General features: G+C 46.0%; 1 protein-coding gene and 1 long non-coding RNA gene across 2 annotated transcripts; one reads left to right on the top strand and one right to left on the bottom strand.

Annotated features, from left to right (window-relative positions):
• Window positions 1–1,717: 1,717 nt before the first annotated feature.
• LOC120709252 (adenosine kinase 2-like) lies at window positions 1,718–7,675 on the top strand. Its single transcript, XM_039994806.1, has 13 exons — window positions 1,718–1,958; window positions 2,430–2,483; window positions 2,674–2,720; window positions 2,826–2,857; window positions 2,938–3,039; window positions 3,144–3,211; window positions 3,671–3,747; window positions 4,146–4,243; window positions 4,315–4,385; window positions 4,645–4,711; window positions 6,165–6,287; window positions 6,630–6,690; window positions 7,257–7,675. The coding sequence occupies exons 1-13, from the start codon at window positions 1,873–1,875 to the stop codon at window positions 7,397–7,399; spliced, it is 1,029 nt and encodes a 342-aa protein (XP_039850740.1). The 5' UTR covers window positions 1,718–1,872; the 3' UTR covers window positions 7,400–7,675.
• LOC120709259 lies at window positions 5,019–6,158 on the bottom strand. Its single transcript, XR_005689611.1, has 2 exons — window positions 5,788–6,158; window positions 5,019–5,364 (listed from the first exon to the last, which is right to left on the bottom strand). It is a non-coding gene; the product is annotated as an uncharacterized LOC120709259 (long non-coding RNA).
• Window positions 7,676–18,727: the final 11,052 nt, after the last annotated feature.

The following is an 18,727-nucleotide window of genomic DNA, read 5'->3' as shown; positions in this document are numbered from 1 at the left end:
AATCTAGACCGATCAACACCATAACACCATATGATACACATCATGTCATTTCTTGGAGACCATAGTTCGGGGGGGCATGAAGTCATTTAGGTCGTCATCCCAGTTAACAGAACTTGGTGCTGGATGTGGTGCAGTTTGACTTGATGAACCTCTTGACTTTCCCTTTCTCTCTTTTATGGTTCTACTTTCATGTACAGGGGAGGAACATCAGGTCTTGGAGGCCATGGTTTGGGGGGCATGAAGTCATCTAGGTCGTCATCCCAGTTAACAGAACTTGGTGCTGGAGGTGGTGCAGTTTGACTTGACGAACCTCCGGTTCTATGTGATTGCGGAGGCCAAGTACTATCACCCGAAGATCTTCCACGCCTCCTTCGTCTTGTTTGCGACATGATTCCACCGAAGATACATACCAATTTATGAAAATTTGGTATTAATTTGTTAATCACCTCCGTGTCCTCGGGGTAATCCTTGCATATAACTACATAATAATTTTAAAATTTACTGAATATGGATTACAAATGACTATAGATATTAGATCTGAATGATAGTTACCTTAATGTGCATCTCATACATCTCTGACCGCATCTATATCGTAGAAGTACTATGTACGAAACCAATAACATTAGGATGATTAGCTAGTTCACATACCCTATATCTTACGGCGTTCTAGCAAGTGTCACTTTACATCTTGCATTGTAATACCTCGAAACAATGTGAAATTTTTAAACTCTACTAATTTGGACAACACCATCTCTATTGTACCATCCGCTAATGGATCCAACTTCTTACTGATTACAAGATGTGTCATGATCTCAAGAATTATACTAGATTTTTGTTCGGTCCATGAAAATCCAACAGAATTAGAGGCAGTCATTGTTTTATGCTGCAATAGCAATAAGGTACTGTCATTCTAAGTTTACTATTCTATATTTCACTATCCAAAAACTAAATCTATTCTAATTCATAATTATTTTAGAAACAAGTCTATAATAGTTGAGAAATATTGGTTACCTGCGGTTCGGATTCAAAATCCGGCAGGGCTTCACCGGTGGAATTACCTCTCTCACCCCTCATCTCTCCCTCTCCCCTCTCTGGATCTCGTGGACAGGAAATGAGGGTGCGAGGGAAGGGGCTCAGCTTTTATATTTGAGGGGAGCCTGCCGCCCCCCTGCCGGGCGGTAGGCCTCCTGCCGAGCGGTAGGAGTATAAAACTGTAAAATGTGAAACCGAAAATATATTTCTGTAAAAAACGTTTTTAAAAAATATAAAAAAAAAGCCGGTGAAGCTAGCTGCTCGGATCCCGGCCCGACCGTCTGATGCGGCCCAGCGCTTGCGGCCCAGCGCTTGTGACTGGGCTAGCAAAGCTGCGAGCCTTTACGGCTTTCCCGGTGTAAAGGCTGTGCGCGCCGCAGCGCACCACGACCGAGAGAGCCGACCGATCTCAACCGGTGTCAATGTGGTGGATGGTGGTTGGTGGCGAAAAGGACCCGGCGCATCGTGCACCAACCCTCCTGTACACCCAGTACACCAAACCAAGTAGCAACCCATATAGAGGAGGCAGACCCACATGTCAGAGATACCACGAAGTCTCACGTCGCGTACGGGTAGCACGCATGGGGTTGGAGGGAGGGCCCCCCCCTACTCATGTGACGTCCACCAACCCCCGCCGAACCACGAGGAGGGTGACAGGTGGGCCAGCCGGGGTTTGGGCGAGCCCAACCAAAACCCCCGCACCCATCACCACCACCACTTCTCTCTCCCCCACCTCGCCCACACCCACACGAACCCGGAGCCCTCGCCCGCCCAACTGAAGCCTCAGATCTCCGTCCCCTGCGCCGCCGCTTCGTTCGTGTGGAGGCGAGAGGAGAGGAAATGGCGGCGAGCGAGGGCGTGCTCCTGGGGATGGGCAACCCCCTCCTCGACATCTCCGCCGTCGTCGACGACGCCTTCCTCACGAAGTAAGCGCTCGCCTCGTCTCCTCCCCGTCTGATCTGTGTTTAGGAACTAGTTACTCCTAGTCCGAGTGGTTTGGTCTTTTTTTTTGGTGGTTTGGCAGCGTAATTTCATCAGATCCGCCATAGCGACGGGGACGTTGTCGTTTTGCCTGCAACTTAGTCTTAGATGCATGCACGTGCAGCACAAGACACTAAGACAGGCATCTGTATGGGGCACTGATCCGAAATTGTTTAATTGATCAAGCACCGCAGCGATCAGCGGGCGCTGTCGCTGCGCGGCAATTCATTGTTACATGGATGTTGTGTTGCTAGTCCAATTTAGGCTAGATCTCGAAGTTTAGTGGGGGGCTACATGATTGTCTCTGCTTTCGTTGGCGGCGTCGATGCCCTGCTGCTTGATTATTAGTCCTAGCTGGCTAGTTGGGTGTTGCAATCAGGATGTGATACTGACCTACTTCACCACTGCTGATTTAGGTATGACATCAAGCTCAACAATGCCATTCTGGCCGAGGAGAAGCACTTGCCTATGTAAGTTTATGTGTTGCTGATGCTTTTATATATATACTGATTTCGTTTTTTTCGTATAATTTTTCTCTCAATCTGTGACTAGTTATTTGTTTTAACCTGCAAGCTGAATTCAATTTACTTAGAAGGCATGCAAGCACCCTTCTATTATGTAAGATTGTATTCTGTTGTTTAATAAGGTGGTTTTTAACAGGTATGATGAGTTGGCCAGCAAGAGCAATGTTGAATATATTGCCGGAGGTAATGCTTCTTAACACGTATATGCAGTAATCTAGTCCATAAACTGCTACAGCAGCTTGGTGACTCTTCTAATTTATTGTATCTTCATCCTTTTCATTCTTACAGGAGCCACCCAGAACTCTATCAGGGTTGCCCAAGTAAGCCCTTAATCTAATAAATGTCAACAATAGAATACTGTAGCTACATCAGTTTGTTGATGGCATGTCATGGTTTTCAGTGGATGCTTCAAACTCCTGGTGCAACGAGTTACATGGGATGCATCGGAAAGGACAAATTTGGTGAGGAGATGAAGAAGAATGCTCAAGCTGCAGGAGTTACTGTTAGTTCTTAATCTCCCCTTCTTCATGCTATTTGATACTGTAATTTTCTGCTTTGTCCTTTAATTGAATAATGTGGCCTTGATCTTGCTGCATGCTCACTCAGGCTCACTACTATGAGGATGATACTGCTCCTACAGGCACATGTGCTGTATGTGTTGTTGGCGGTGAAAGGTTTGTGTCCAAAAATCATTTATGTGGTTTGATGCATAGCTTTTATTGTTAGTAGTGATGCCTTTGCATTTCCAGTAATCTATGCTCATATTATTGTCCTCTCCTTGATCCTCTGCTGTTGTCTCGTGTTCATTCTGGCTCTTCTTTACACATCAAAATTAGATATAGGATAACTTTTTTTTGGCCTTTTCTATTGCATGCTACAACTTGGCATCTTTCAACTCTGTTCGTATGAGTGTCTACGCTATGGCATACACAAACTGCATAAGTTCATTCAATCTTGCTAAAAACATGTCCTAACACTATAGAATTTGTAATGTTTGTAGTTTGGTAAAATATTATGCTAGTATCATCTGTTGTACCAAGGAATTCGAACTGTTTTTTCTCTTCAATTTCACAAGATTATGATTGCCAGCACTTCCTTCTGCAAGCATATCAGTTATATCTTTCTGTAACCAGGTCATTGATTGCAAATCTGTCGGCGGCAAACTGTTACAAATCTGAGCATCTAAAGAGACCAGAGAACTGGGCACTAGGTATAATACTCAATACATTTATTGAGCTCAGGTTGAATTTTAGCTAAAACCATGCTAATCAGTTTTATATCGAATTTGAAATTCTGAAGTTGCTCAATACTATACAAATTCTGTCAGTATGTCTACATCATGAACAAGTACTATACTGGTCACAAATTATTGGTTGAGTTATATAAGATCAGAGCAACATTAGTATTTATATTTACACGTTTTAGAGCACTCTAGCAGGTGACACTGCTAGTCTGCTACCGTTGTCCATTTATTGTGGAGAAGAAACCAAGATGGATTGTATTCTTACTTCGAGTTGCACTGCTGACTAACAGTTCGCTTTATTTGAGCTCTGCTATCTGAAACTGTGCTAGTTCTTTTTTACTAAATTATACCATTATTGATGACAGTTGAGAAGGCAAAATACATCTACATTGCTGGGTTTTTCCTTACCGTGTCGCCCGAATCTATTCAGCTAGTTGCTGAGCATGCTGCTGCAAACAACAAGGTAAATGTTTTTTTTTATGAAATTGCCCCTTTAAAATTTTTGCTATAGTTTAACTGATCAGTTATTTTCAGGTGTTCCTGATGAACCTTTCTGCTCCCTTCATCTGTGAGTTTTTCCGTGATGCCCAAGAGAAGGTTCTCCCGTAAGTGTTATCTTCTATATCATAACGTTCAATGTTTTGGATTTCATCTGAGACTGCATATGGCAATGCAAGTAAAAATATATAAAGCAATGCTCATTCTTGTCAAGATATTTTCCTATGTTCGACACATGCAAATCTTCTGATCTTGATTAAACTTCTGTCGCGACATTGAGGACCTTTCTTTGTACTTCACCGCCAATGCATTTTTATGGATTACAACTCATTTTAAAGATGTATTTGCTACTTATTACCAATATAGGTATGTTGACTACATCTTCGGAAACGAAACTGAGGCAAAGATCTTCGCCAAAGTCCGTGGATGGGAGGTAGTTACTGATTAGTCTTATATACTTCTACAAGATCATCTCCATTCTTTCAAAATTAATACTGCCTCCACTCTTACATATATGAAGTTTAGGACGAGCTAAATAGTTCAGAAATAACTAATTACAATAAATTGTCACGGTGCAGGCGGGGCGGGTTGCGGCCGGCCGCAAAGCTTGTCGCTAACATTTTTTGCGGGTTTGTGGCTGTCCACAAGGATTAATACGTGGCCAACACACAGTTTGCGGGCCTTGTGGCAGACACCGCATGCCCCGCATAACCCGCATGTATACATATCTAGCTTGCTTAGACAGGTAGCTAACCAGCTGCTTGTTTGCCTAGTATCAATCCCCAATGAGTATCGATTACATTTGATAGAAAATAAATTAAAATACTGAGTGAAAACAAAAATCACAACTGCATCGTTCTATCATCAATCAAACTAGGATTAGATTACATCAATCATCAAGAATAAAAAGGGTGAACTAAGATGGCCACTAAAGATTACAAGGTCTGCAGTAAGGCATTCTTTAGTTAAACCAATGATTTGCAGTTGCCAAACAAATGTTTCCAGTTTCCAAGTCGCAGATCAAGATGCTCATCTTTGCCGGTGCTTCGACTGAGGAACTACTGCAAGGAAAATCTTTCCTTGGCCCTGAGAAAAAAAAACCATGAAAACTTAGTATCAAACCAGACAAACTAGTACACACTGGAGGATTCAGAGTTGCAAGCAAAATAAACAAGAAAATAATGCTGAGATGCAAAAGCTGCAAAGATGAACATGCTGAGATGCAAATTAACGCCAAATAACTGAGTGAGCCCGCCCCCTTGCAGATCGTCTCAGGTTTTAGGCCGCACACCGCCATATGTGCCTTGCTTTTAAAGCAGCTAGCAGCAGATTGCTTCCGCCTCGGGAGGATTAACAAATCCATCAGCCCGGCCGAACGAGGGGATTAGCAGCGGAGGTATACTAGTCTACTGCCTAGTAGGTTGGAGATGCTGCCGCGGCCGCGCACTGCATCGCCCGGGGGCAGATCGACAGCGAGGGAGGGAGAAGCGTGGTGGAGGGCACACTCACCTGCGGCGGGAGGCAGCGCGGGGTAGTCGGGCGGATCCGTTCCTATCCAACGGAAGGGGTAGAAGCGAGGGTGCAGTCGAGGTGTGGGATGAGGCGCCGGCGTGGGGTGGTTGACTGCGGCGACGGCGGCGGTAGCGAGCGCTAGGTTATTGAGGGTTCTTGTGGGTCTTTGCGGGTTGTTGCTGGTGTCCGTTGGGCTTAGCGTCGTGGACAAAGCAAGCCGCAAAAGCCTTGCAGCTGGGCCGCATCAGCCACATGTGCTCATTTTGCGGGGCGGCCTAGTGGGCTCATTTAAGAACCCGCCCCACCTGCACTTTGAATAAATTGTATGTTTTTTATGATTACTATGCTGATTAATTGCCTATAATAAATTGTAGACTGAGAATATTGAGGAGATTGCTTTGAAGATCTCCCAGCTTCCTCTGGCTTCAGGCAAGCAAAAGAGGATTGCTGTCATTACTCAGGGTGCTGATCCAGTTGTTGTTGCTGAGGATGGAAAGGTATATGTTCTTGTCAGTTCAATGCTTGACATTATAACATGAATTTGCTATCTTAATCATAAGCTAGTGTCAACTAAAAGTTGTATGCTTTTGCCTGTTGGACATGGAAACTTCTATGCATCTTCACTTACAATCTTTTTCGACCCCTCTTTTTTGTACACAAATGTCTTTGTTTTTGTTGTTTTCCTTTGAAATGTTGGATGTGCTTTTGGAAACTAAGTTGAATGCACAGCAATTGTTTACTTGTCCAAGAATTTTGCATCTTTAGTTTTTTCTTTTATTTTTAATCAAGAGTCGTCCAAGCTGTTGAATATGATGAACTAACTCTTGTGTTGATAATAGGTGAAAACATTCCCTGTTATCCTATTGCCTAAGGAGAAGCTTGTTGACACCAACGGTGCAGGTACATTTCTTTTTAGTCGGTTGATTTGTTTTCTTGGTTCAGACAGTTAATTAATCTCTGTTTCTGATTTTTCTCCTGAACGCTAGTTGATGTGTTTTCTAAATAGGCTTCTTAACAATGTTTATCATCAGCATATCTGTAGATGCGTTCTAGGATAACTTAGGATGATTTTTCACACAAGCTAGTTATTGATATTCTTTTGTATTCTCTGTGATAAATTAATTCCAAATACTCCAGAGTCCATATATGCAGTTGTCATGTTATGACAGTGCTTATCGATAGATGCCTTCTAGGATTACTTAAAATGGTTTTCCAGACAAGCTAATAATCAGTCTTCTTTTGTATTCTCTGATAAATTAATTCAAATACTCTGTAGTCCATATGCACTCAGTTATCATGTTATGATGACTCGGTATGTTCTAGTAACCTGCAATAAAGTGCATGGAACAAACCCTCTAAAATGGAACAGCAACTCAAATATGGATAAAGGCCAGCAAATGAGTTTGATTTGAGGGTTCTGTACATTTTATCTGCCGCCTCTGACAAGCAACATTGGTGTTCTTCAGGTGACGCCTTCGTTGGAGGCTTCCTCTCTCAGTTGGTCCAGGGCAAGAGCATCGAAGACTGCGTGAGGGCCGGTTGCTACGCTGCCAACGTCATTATCCATCGCTCTGGCTGCACGTACCCTGAGAAGCCTGACTTCAACTAGAGCAAACTCAGGCACGCCATGAGAGGGATCGTTATAGGCACACTTATTCTTAACCGCTGAGTGGTTCCGTGTGTTCAGCCTGTATTCTTCCGAGGCTTTTCTTCTGATCCGGCCAATATTTTTGCCGTGATATTTGTTGCACAACTATAAACGTCGATGTTGTCTCTGTATAAGGCAGGATTTGCCAGCGTGGCCTGTTGCTTTGCTGATGCTTGCAATGCGATCAGGGTCGGTGGAGTCAAACGATATATACGTTGCTCCGTTTCGCTGTTGTTATTGCTTTGTTTCTGCTTTGCATGTTCCACCCTAGCAGGCTAGAATCATCATTGGCCCAATTAGGTGGGACCCATGTTTGATCTAAAGCTTGATTGGCTTTGCTAATACTGCCAAATATTCTCCTGCTCTGATCGATGTGGTTTCTCGTGGGACTTGCCAAGCAAATTGGCAGGGAGGGAGGGAAGGCCGCGCTGTGAACTGATTGCAGACTTGCAGCCTATCCCATACGTCTCTGGTAGCGAAGGGCCCAATAAAACGGCAGCTGAATTTCCTTTTTTGCTGCAGGAATACTCTCGATGCGAAGATTTTGAAGCAAGAATCACACCTGAAAATAACCTACTTTTGGAAAATAAAAACTGGCAGCAGAGCAAGCAGAAAACCCACCCGCCACCGCGTCACGAACTCACGACGCATCACCACTTGGCCTCGAGAGAATCGTTGCTCAAGCCAAAGCATGAAATGTGTAGTTCCATACTTCCATCGAGGATGCCAGTCTCAGTCTCGGGAATTCCTGTGTCGCTGGCGGCTGCTTTTGGTGCGAGCTCGGGGTGGCCGGCCGCAATTCGGCAGTCGGCTACTTTTCCGGGCGGCGGACGTTGCACCCCGACCTGGTCGGGTCGCCATCGATATTTGACCCGTACTGCTAATGGAATTCCGAATTCCCATCCACAAGGAGAAACAAAAGAGCGCCACCATCCACCGAATGCCATCAAACGTAAGAAACGCCAGTAGTGACGAGGATGCGGAACCAGTCAACCAGCACCGCTTGGCGGACAACCTGGAGGATCGCTACATTAACCTAAATTTGTTGAATCATGGCGGTGCGTTTTCGGCAATCTGTTTTTCCTATTCCCCATCAAAAAGAGACGTTGAGAGATTGTAGTTTGCATTGGATCTTGTTTTCCATTCCAAACCACAATAGAAAGCATGCGAGAAACAGGCATATAGATGAAGTGTATTATCATTAGTCATCAATAAAGTATAATAAGGTGCTATTTATAGACTTGAACCCTCCACAGGCGACTTTAGGCAACTTCGGTATTAAGCCCGTTAGATCTAATCTAAGTTTCTTAACAAACCTAACTTGCTTGCTTTCCGTCCTGCAACTGACTGGACGTGACGTGTGTTTGCCACTGTAACTTCGTTGGGACGTAGTACGCATCACATGGTCACGCATCAAAAGAGGCATCGGGAGATTGTAGATTGCATTGGATCTCGTTTTTCATCTCAAACCACAACAAAAAGTATGGAACATGTAGATGGAGTGTATTCTCCTTAGTCATCAATAGAGTGCAATAAAGTGCTACTTATAGACTTGGACCCTCCACAGACAACTTCGGTATTAAGCCCGTTAAATCTAATCAGGATTTCTTAATAATAAACCTAACTTGCTCGCTTTCCGTCCTACTGACTGGACATGAATACATGTTTGCCGCTGCAACATCGTTGGCATGCAGTACCCGTCACATCGGTCACGCATCAAAAGGGCACTGGGGTGAGTCTGCTCGCGCTAATCAGGTGGTTACGCGAAAGAATGGGTCCAGAGATGACAAGAAGAAGCAACAGGAACTAGTAGCTGCTGTTAGAATTAGCCAGGCTTAAACATTAGAGGCTAATAACCCAAGATCTTAACATAACCTAGTTCATGACAAATCAATCTAATGCGGAATAAATTGGTAAACATTATACCAGCGTTAGCAGTTGCAGCAGCCATTTACGCCTGATCCGTAGAGGAAGTAGGCGTTCTTGTCGGTGTAGGAGATGCAGCAACGAATCGGCGTCCTTCGGCGCCAAACGGGAGTGCTTGGCCTTCCAAACCCCTCCAGTGCCTTTAGCGATCAGACTAGCGGTGGCTAGGGTTTTAGATTGAGATGAATGGGTGATTAAGGTGCTAACCACGACCTTATATTTATAGGCACTGTGGGGCTGGGGGCCAGCCTCTGGAAACGGGCCTAATGGGCCTGCTGATCACAGCCCATTAGGGTTATATCATTAGGTTTCCTTAATCGCGTTTAGATGGTTTAAACGCTTCCTTAATAGTGAAGATCACAATATCTTAACTGAAATATTTATTTCCAACATTCTCCCACTTGATCGAACGGTTAAGGCTAATGTTCGTATCATACTAATGTTCACCCTTAGTAGTAACAGAAAGTACCGGACCAATGCGTCGTCAGTAGCTTGATGCACTACTGGGACCCCATTACCCACAGTCTCACTGAAACACCTCGGTAGAACGCTTATTCGTTAGTTAGGAGTCATAATGGCCCTAAACCAGAACCTAAAGACTATTCACCAAACCCATATTAGTAACATGCTGCTTAAACACGTTCGGTGGTAAGCCTTTAGTGAGCGGATCCGCTAACATAGAATTAGTTCTTATGTGCTCAATCTTAATGGTTCGATCCTGGCATCTTTCTTTCACAACACGATACTTAAGGTCAATGTGTTTGGAAGCACCACTTGACTTGTTGTTACTCGAAAAGAATACTGCAGACTGATTATCGCAGTATAACGTTATAGGTTCCGTAATGCTGTCAATTACCTTGAGGCCCGGAATAAAATTCTTAAGCCAAACAGCCTGTCCAGTTGCTTCATAGCATGCCACAAACTCAGCTTGCATCGTCGACACTGCAACTAAACTTTGCTTAGAGCTTTTCCATGATATAGCTCCACCAGCTAACATGTAGATATATCCTGATGTAGATTTCCTACTATCCACACATCCAGCAAAGTCAGCATCAGTATAACCCACAACTTCAAGGTTATCTGATCTTCTGTATGTGAGCATGAAGTCTTTAGTGCCTTGGCAGTAACGTAATGCCTTCTTGACACCAACCCAGTGGACCTTTCCGGGATTTTTCTGATATCTTCCAAACATTCCGGTAGCAAATGCCAAGTCAGGACGCGTACAGACTTGTGCATACATCAGGCTTCCGACAGCTAAAGCATAAGGTATGTCCTTCATCTCATCTGATTCCAATTGGTTCTTAGGACATTGGGCTTCACTGAACTTATCGCCCTTCGCTAATGGAACAGGTGTGGCCTTACTCTTATCCATATTAAATCTCTTAAGCATTTTCTCAATATATGCCTTTTGAGACAATCCTAGTACTCCTTTGGTCCTATCTCGGTGTATCTCAATGCCCAGAACATAAGAGGCTTCACCAAGATCTTTCATATCAAAATTGGATGAAAGAAATCCCTTTGTCTCATACAGCATACGCTTATCGCTGCTCGTTAATAGGATATCATCCACATAAAGTACTAGAATTATAAATTTACCACCCTTTATTTTAGTGTAGATACAATTATCCACATCATTCTCCTTAAATCCAAATTTCTTAATCACTTGATCGAATTTAAGGTTCCACTGTCTTGACGCTTGCTTAAGCCCGTAAATGGATTTCTTAAGTTTGCATCCTAAATGTTCCTTGCCCTTCACAACAAAACCTTCCGGTTGTGCCATGAAGATGGTCTCATCCAAGTCACCATTAAGGAACGCAGTTTTGACATCCATCTGATGTAGCTCTAAGTCATAATGAGCCACTAGCGCCATAACGATTTTGAATGAATCTTTCTTAGACACAGGGGAGAAGGTTTCATTATAATCAATCCCTTCCTTTTGCGTAAAACCTTTGGCTACAAGCCTTGCTTTGAATCGATCGACATTCCCTTTAGAATCACGTTTAGTCTTGTAGACCCATTTACAGCCTACTGGTTTGACTCCATTAGGAATATCTACCAGATCCCAAACATCATTGGAACTCATGGACTTAAGCTCTTCTTCCATGGCCTCAACCCATTTGGCAGAGTTCTCACATGATACTGCCTCTCTAAATGAGTTAGGATCATCAGCTTTCCCAATATCATACATGTCTTCACTTAAGTATGTTTCACAATCAGGGAAAACTGTCTGTTTCCTAGCCTGCTGTGATCTTCTTAATGGTTCAACAGGCTGAGGTGTTGGTTGAGGTGCAGTCTGAGGCACCTCGACAGGGTTTTCAACTTCAGCATTAGGTGCCATTTGCTCAGCTTGTTGTTCGCTCGCAGGCTCAGGAGCTACTTCAACAGGCGGAGCAGCGCTAGTACTCTGAACAGGAGGTGTAATCTGAACAGATGGTGTACTCTGAACGGAAGGAACGAACAGCGGCACTAACTGAGGTGTTACTGTTTCTTGAATCACCGGGATGGGAAGCTCAGCCCGTATTTCTTCAAGATTAATTTCCCTCCTCGGAAAGCTCCCACTGATTCCTGCATCCTCTAGGAATACAGCCTGCCTGGTCTCAACGAACTTAGTGAAACGATCATGACAGTAGAATCGGTATCCCTTAGACTTATCAGGGTATCCGATGAAATAGCAGCTCACCGTCTTATCATCTAATTTCTTTTGCTGTGGATTAAATAACTTAGCTTCGGCTGGACAGCCCCACACACGCAAATAATTAAGCGATGGTTTCTTCCCAAACCACAACTCATAAGGTGTTTTTGGCACGGATTTGGAAGGAACACGATTAAGTATGTGTGCAGCTGTTTTTAATGCTTCCATCCACAGCTCCACAGACAAAGTAGAATAACTAAGCATGCTACGTACCATGTCCATTAGTGTACGGTTACGACGCTCAGCAACTCCGTTTTGCTGTGGTTCGCCCGGCATACTGTACTGGGCCTTTATACCATTCTCTTCAAGATACTTAGCGAATGGTCCAGTACTTGGCCGAATGGAGTATGTCTCCCATAATATTCACCACCTTGATCTGATCTCACTAATTTAATAGTGACATTATGCTGATTTTCCACTTCAGCCTTGAATATTTTGAATTTATCTAATGATTCGGATCGATCACGAATGGGGTAAATATAACCATAACGAGAGAAGTCATCTGTGAAGGTAATGAACGAGTCAAAACCATCAACAGACTTTACTGGGAACGGGCCACAAATATCAGTATGAATTATTTCTAATAGGCCCGAACTCCGAGTAGCTCCTTTCTTAATTGTCTTAGCGAACTTCCCCTTAATACAATCAACGCATTGTTGATCTAAGTCTGAGAGATCTAATGAATGGAGTATCTCTTCTCTTATGAGACACTCAATTCTCCCCCTCGAAATGTGGCCCAAACGACAATGCCACAATTTCGAAGAAGTCTCATCATCACGCTTACGCTTATGCGATACATCATCCACATTCATTGTAGAATAAACTTTATCAAGAGAGAGCAAATAAAGATCGCCTTGCAAATGACCAAGGCCCACACTTAAATTATGAAATTTAATGTTGCACACTGAGTTGCCAAACTCACAAATATGTCCCGACTTATCTAAACGTGAAACAGAAATAAGGTTTCTCTTCAAACTGGGAACATAAAGAACATCATGCAAACTAAGGTTGAAGCCGCCTGGTAACTCCAAATTGAAGCTCCCAATGCCTTCAACCTTCACTTCATTGCCATCAGCCACTCTTAGACTTCGCTCCCCCTCTCTTATAGTTCGGATCGAACTGAATACCTGCAGTGAATTGGAAATGTGCACAGTGGCACCTGAGTCAATCCACCAAGTATTGGGAGAAAAATTCACTAAGAATGATTCATCAATAAAAGATACATAATCAGTAATTGTACCTTTGTTCTTAAGCCACTCCTTAAATCCATGGCAATCCTTTTGCTCATGTTTAGGTGACTTGCAGAACTTGCACAACCTCTCATTAGAGGTCTTCTTATGTGACACGGCCTTGCTCTTATGGCCCTTAAACTTTCTCTTATGCTGCCTGCTGCTGCCAGACTCAGCCTGATGCTTAGGAGTGTTGCTCATGCTAACATGCCCAAAGCGCTCGCTGGCCATGTTGACAGCATCCTTCATCCTCTCAGCTTTCTGCCTTTCTTCTTCCTCAACACAGTAGCTAATGAGCTCAGCCATGCTCCAAGTCGCCTTCTGAGTGTTGTAGCTTATTTTGAAGGGACTGTACTGTGCTGGCAGAGAGGTCATGATGAAGTGCACCAGAAAACCATCAGAGATAGCCATATCCAGTGTCTTCAGCTTATTTGCCATGTCACACATGCTCATAATGTGCTCCCTGATTCCACTTTGCCCATCATACTGTGAAGTCAGCATCTTCATGATCAGCGTGCTAGCATAAGTCTTGGAAGAACTCTTAAAGTTCTCCTCCACCTTGGCAAGGTATGCCTTGGCGCTCAGATCATTACCATCCTTGTCCTTATCAGGAATAGCACCACAGATGGGCGGAGTGATCGTGTTCTTAATGATCATGTTGGCCATCCTGTCTGATCTCTCCCACTTCTCAATGGCAGTACGATCACCATTGGGATCAGCGGGCTCTGCTGGCTTATCTTGACGTAAGGCGAGATCATACTCGCACACAGCAATGGCCACCTGAACATCTTTATACCAGCTGGGGTAGTTGGTGCCATTTAGGGGCTCAATGGACTTCAGGTAGCCCATCACAGTGTTCACTGAAAATCATGAGAACAATAACTTAATTAAACTCACAATTAAGATGCGCATAAGAAGTATGAAATTAACCCTACGATGGTCTGATTAAAATCATACATAAATTTCAATTTGCATCACCGATGGGGAAAACAAACGAAATTTATCATTAAAACTCGTAATTAAATCAACGATGGTCAGAATTAATTACAAGTGCTCTAAATAAACTTCCCGATGGTTCCATTTAAATAGAGTGCATCTTAATTGCTTATGGTGGATGAGCATAATTTTCAGTGAATAAATGCAATTAAAATATAATTAAAAGCATTTACATAACTCATGGAAATTAATTAACATAATGCTGGTAATTAATAAGTGCAACAGAAATAATTAAAGCCTTTAAATTGAGCATAAATCATAAGAAACAGTAATACAAAAGGCTTTATAACATGAAAATGGGCTAAACTTATAAACTGGCCCAAACGAAAAAAAAATGGCCCAGAAACTTCTTCCCATGCGCAGCCCAAATGCGCATAGACAGCCAATTTGGCCCAGATCGGCCCACTAACCAGCAAACCCTAACGCCGGTTTGATCTCAGCCGTTCATCTTGATCCAAAGGCCACGATCTGATGTGGTGTAGTATAAAATAGTGGAAGCTGATCTGAACCCTAGTTTCCTCACTCCACTTTTGTCCTCAGTCCCGAGCCGCCGCAGCTCTAGCAGCTGTTCTTCTGGTGCGCCCGCCGCCGGCAGTCCTCATGCTGCAGGGAGCTGCTGCACGGGGCCAGGGCGTACCGCCCCCAGAGCTGCGGCCGTCGGTGCCTCATGCGCGGGCGAGCTGGGCGCCACCGGCTTGCAGCCGCGTGCTGCACGCTGCAGCACTGGTGCGGGCCCGGCAGCATGCGCGGGCCCCGCCTGCAGCCGCGGCGTGGGTGCCAGCAAGCCTAGCAGGACGCGCGCCGGTGATGGCGTGCTGATGCGCCTCTGCAGGTCCTTCCGCCGGCGCCGCGTGCGACCGAATCGCGCGCGGCTCCGTCGGTGGGTCCTGCAGTGGTGCTTGCTCGTGGCTTGCAAACCAACTCATGGCCGCAGTCAAGGTAAGATTCAATCTTAGGGTTAGGGTTCATCACGGGATTTGGGGATTTCATAATCCGATCTGAAAATTGTGTTTTCCCCTCCTTCTTAATGCTTACTGATGCATCAATTTCATGGATTTGGATCTAATTTCGCGGAAGTTAACTTAACAGAGGCATAAATTGGGGAAAAAACAGTCAGCAAACTTAAACCCTAACCTTAATTACTTGATTTAATCATGACATTAACTTAAACTGATTCATTAGTCAGGCATGATTGCATCTAATCCGAGACACTTAGCATTAACAGATCAAGATTAATCTTAAACTTGACCTAAACCGAATTAGATTAGATCTAATCTCGTGATCAGAAACTTAATTAACCATGATTTAGATCTAATCACGCATAATTAACACGTAAAAACTATTATGCAGGATCTAATTGCATCTTAAACCGACGAAAAACAGAGGCATAAACATACTCAAAAATTGACCGTGCATGACTAGGTTAAGATGGCTCATGATACCGATTGTTAGAATTAGCCAGGCTTAAACATTAGAGGCTAATAACCCAAGATCTTAACATAACCTAGTTCATGACAAATCAATCTAATGCGGAATAAATTGGTAAACATTATACCAGCGTTAGCAGTTGCAGCAGCCATTTACGCCTGATCCGTAGAGGAAGTAGGCGTTCTTGTCGGTGTAGGAGATGCAGCAACGAATCGGCGTCCTTCGGCGCCAAACGGGAGTGCTTGGCCTTCCAAACCCCTCCAGTGCCTTTAGCGATCAGACTAGCGGTGGCTAGGGTTTTAGATTGAGATGAATGGGTGATTAAGGTGCTAACCACGACCTTATATTTATAGGCACTGTGGGGCTGGGGGCCAGCCTCTGGAAACGGGCCTAATGGGCCTGCTGATCACAACCCATTAGGGTTATATCATTAGATTTCCTTAATCACGTTTAGATGGTTTAAACGCTTCCTTAATAGTGAAGATCACAATATCTTAACTAAAATATTTATTTCCAACAGCTGCCGATAAGGAGAAGCCCGGGCCCAAGCGTGCGTGACAGTGTCAGTTGCTGCCCTCATCAGGCTGCATGCATGCGCTCCGCATCTCCACTGCACATGCAGGCGTGCAGCAATCGCGATTCGGGAGCGGGTCATCCCAACATGCGCTCGTTGCTTCTCCGAGAACCTGTCGGGACGTTTTTGCCCCGCTGCACGGTAGCGCCGCCGCCGGGGACTGCAGACGGGCGTACGCGACGCCGCGCACGCTCGCACGTGCACGGCACGCGTGCTGTCGACACGTGCATGGCACGCCAGCGGCCCGTACGAGCCACGTACGCGCTCCTCCTTCACGTTCCCGCTACAGCGACGCCCGATCGCCATCGCCGCAGGCGCAGTTCGAGTTGCGCTTCCTCGCTCTCCCTCTTGCTTTTGGTCGACAAGCATGCATGTGCATGTGCCCCCAGTGCCCGTGCTGGTGCTGGTCCACCTGACCTAACCGGTGGACGACACGGCGCATCACACGCGCACACGGACGGCGACCGCTAAGCTAAGACTCGCTCACTCCACGGGAGGCAGAGAGGACCATCCGATCCGGGCTCTATCCCCTTGGTTTCTCCCTTAGTGGCACGAGCCCCATCATGGTCCGGTTTCTTCGTATAACGAGACACACCCACCATGATCGATCGCGCTGGAGATAAGCTGATGACACTTTCCTTTCAACCAAAAAAAGAAAAAGAAAAGGAACCTGTCGGCACTGATGACAGCGGTGGTGACCCAACCGCCTACCGGAAAGCGCCGAACGGAAAGCCAAGCGCACCGGCCGTACGGGGTAGGTCGTCCGGCCGAGGCCCACCCGGCGACCCAGGATTCGATCGTATCCGCCTCGGCGACCGCACCACGTGCCCGGCCGGTGGGCCGCAGTGCCGCACGTCGCGAGCCCCGAGCACGAAACGTGGCGTGTCCGCCCGGTGGGCCTCTCCCCGTCCGCGCCGGTCACATGGGGCCTCCTCTCCTCCGCCTGTTGACGATGAGAGCTCACTTTTTTTTTTTGGCGAATCTGGAAGGGTTGGCTGATGCTCTTATCGGCTTATCAAAAACCCTAGTATTACAGATGCGCGATCCGTACGCCGTCTCTCGCGTCTTCCTCTCTGTTCGATAAGATAAGCTGGGGCGGCCGCGATCTCGTTACAGCACCATTTTTTTTTCCCCACAGGGTTAGCGTGCTAACTGCAAAAGTTGACGCTGACCGTCCGCGTTCTCAAGGCAGCAGGCGGCGTTCCTCCAACCATATCGATCGCACTAACAAGCCGCGCCAGCGAAGGCTCACTCACTAATCCAAAGCTGCCGAGCTGCGCCTCCGCGACGGATATGGATGAGGATGAGGGATAGACGATGATCACAATGCCCCCACACAGCGTCGGATTGGTAGTGGTGTAAGCATAGGAGTACCTCTCATCTGACCTCATCGATCACGCCCTATCGATGAGTTTAACCAACGTAACGCTTGTGAAATTATTGGTTCCGCGAAAGTGATCGCTGACCTGACAAATACACTAGTTTATCGCCTATGATGATGGTAGCTGCTTAGCTTGATGTTCTGGTACGCTACACTACACAACAGGTGAACAGATGGATGGCAAGGGGGAATAGAAAACGCACAGGCGGTCAGGCGCACAGCTCGATCAGCAGCAGTGATGACTGATGATGTTGATGTATGGAGGCTCGCGCCATGGCGGGTAACGTGCAACCTGGAACCAAGCACGTGGGCTCATCTGAAGAATCACACTCGGGAACACTAATCAAAGCAGCAAACAGTTTATAAATCTCATTTTGTTCCTGTGGGCACGGAGCCACGGATCGAGTCACTGTCCCAGCTGCGATGCCACCGATGCAAGCCACTCGTAATAATGCAAGAGTGCTCAGGTTTGTAATTAAGGTAAGATTAGGCAGGGCCGGTGGGTCAGCCGGCTATCTGTTTTTTGCTGGCGGGGCTCAAACAGAGCCTGCATTAATCGTGATGCACTGTTCCCAGTTTGACCTAAACACCCCTCTATCCCACTCGCTCACTCATGAGCCGTGAACAGCAGCAGCTGCTGCTCCATTATTGACGATCTCGATGGCGGATGGGCGGCGGAGGTGGACGGCAGTTGAGTTCGCGGCATGGGCGGCATGGTCCGTGTCCGCCCGGGGCGAGCTCGCTCGCTCCAGACAAAAATAAGGCGAGGGGCCAACTGCTTATAGCTAGCCCGGTCAAACGGCGACGCGGACGAGGCGAGGCTCGGCGCCGTCCGGGCCGCCGTTGGTTGGAACCCGGCCGTACCACGTCGCCGGAACGCCTCAAGATTCCTCCGGGTCCGTGGCCTTGGGGCTCCGCACCCGTCCGTCGATATTTTTTTCCTTGCGAGCCAAGCAAAACAAAGCTCGGGGCCGGCCGGACGGGGGAGCACCTAGGCCCCGCGACGCGACGCAACCGCGGGCGGGAGGACGGGCCAGGAACGGGGGAATATGCCGCCGGATAT

This window comes from Panicum virgatum, chromosome 1K (genome assembly GCF_016808335.1).
Source record: "Panicum virgatum strain AP13 chromosome 1K, P.virgatum_v5, whole genome shotgun sequence".
Classification (NCBI taxonomy): domain Eukaryota; kingdom Viridiplantae; phylum Streptophyta; class Magnoliopsida; order Poales; family Poaceae; genus Panicum; species Panicum virgatum.
Note: the sequence above shows the minus strand (reverse complement) of the source record. Positions and strands in the feature narration are given on the sequence as shown.

Excerpts from the sequence above, each read along its gene's own strand:
- LOC120709252 (XM_039994806.1), top strand. The coding sequence starts at position 1,873 with ATGGCGGCGAGCGAGGGCGTGCTCCTGGGGATGGGCAACCCCCTCCTC. Across the intron at positions 3,040-3,143 it reads CTCAAGCTGCAGGAGTTACT|GCTCACTACTATGAGGATGA; the intron begins GTTAGTTCTTAA and ends ATGCTCACTCAG. Across the intron at positions 3,748-4,145 it reads ACCAGAGAACTGGGCACTAG|TTGAGAAGGCAAAATACATC; the intron begins GTATAATACTCA and ends TATTGATGACAG.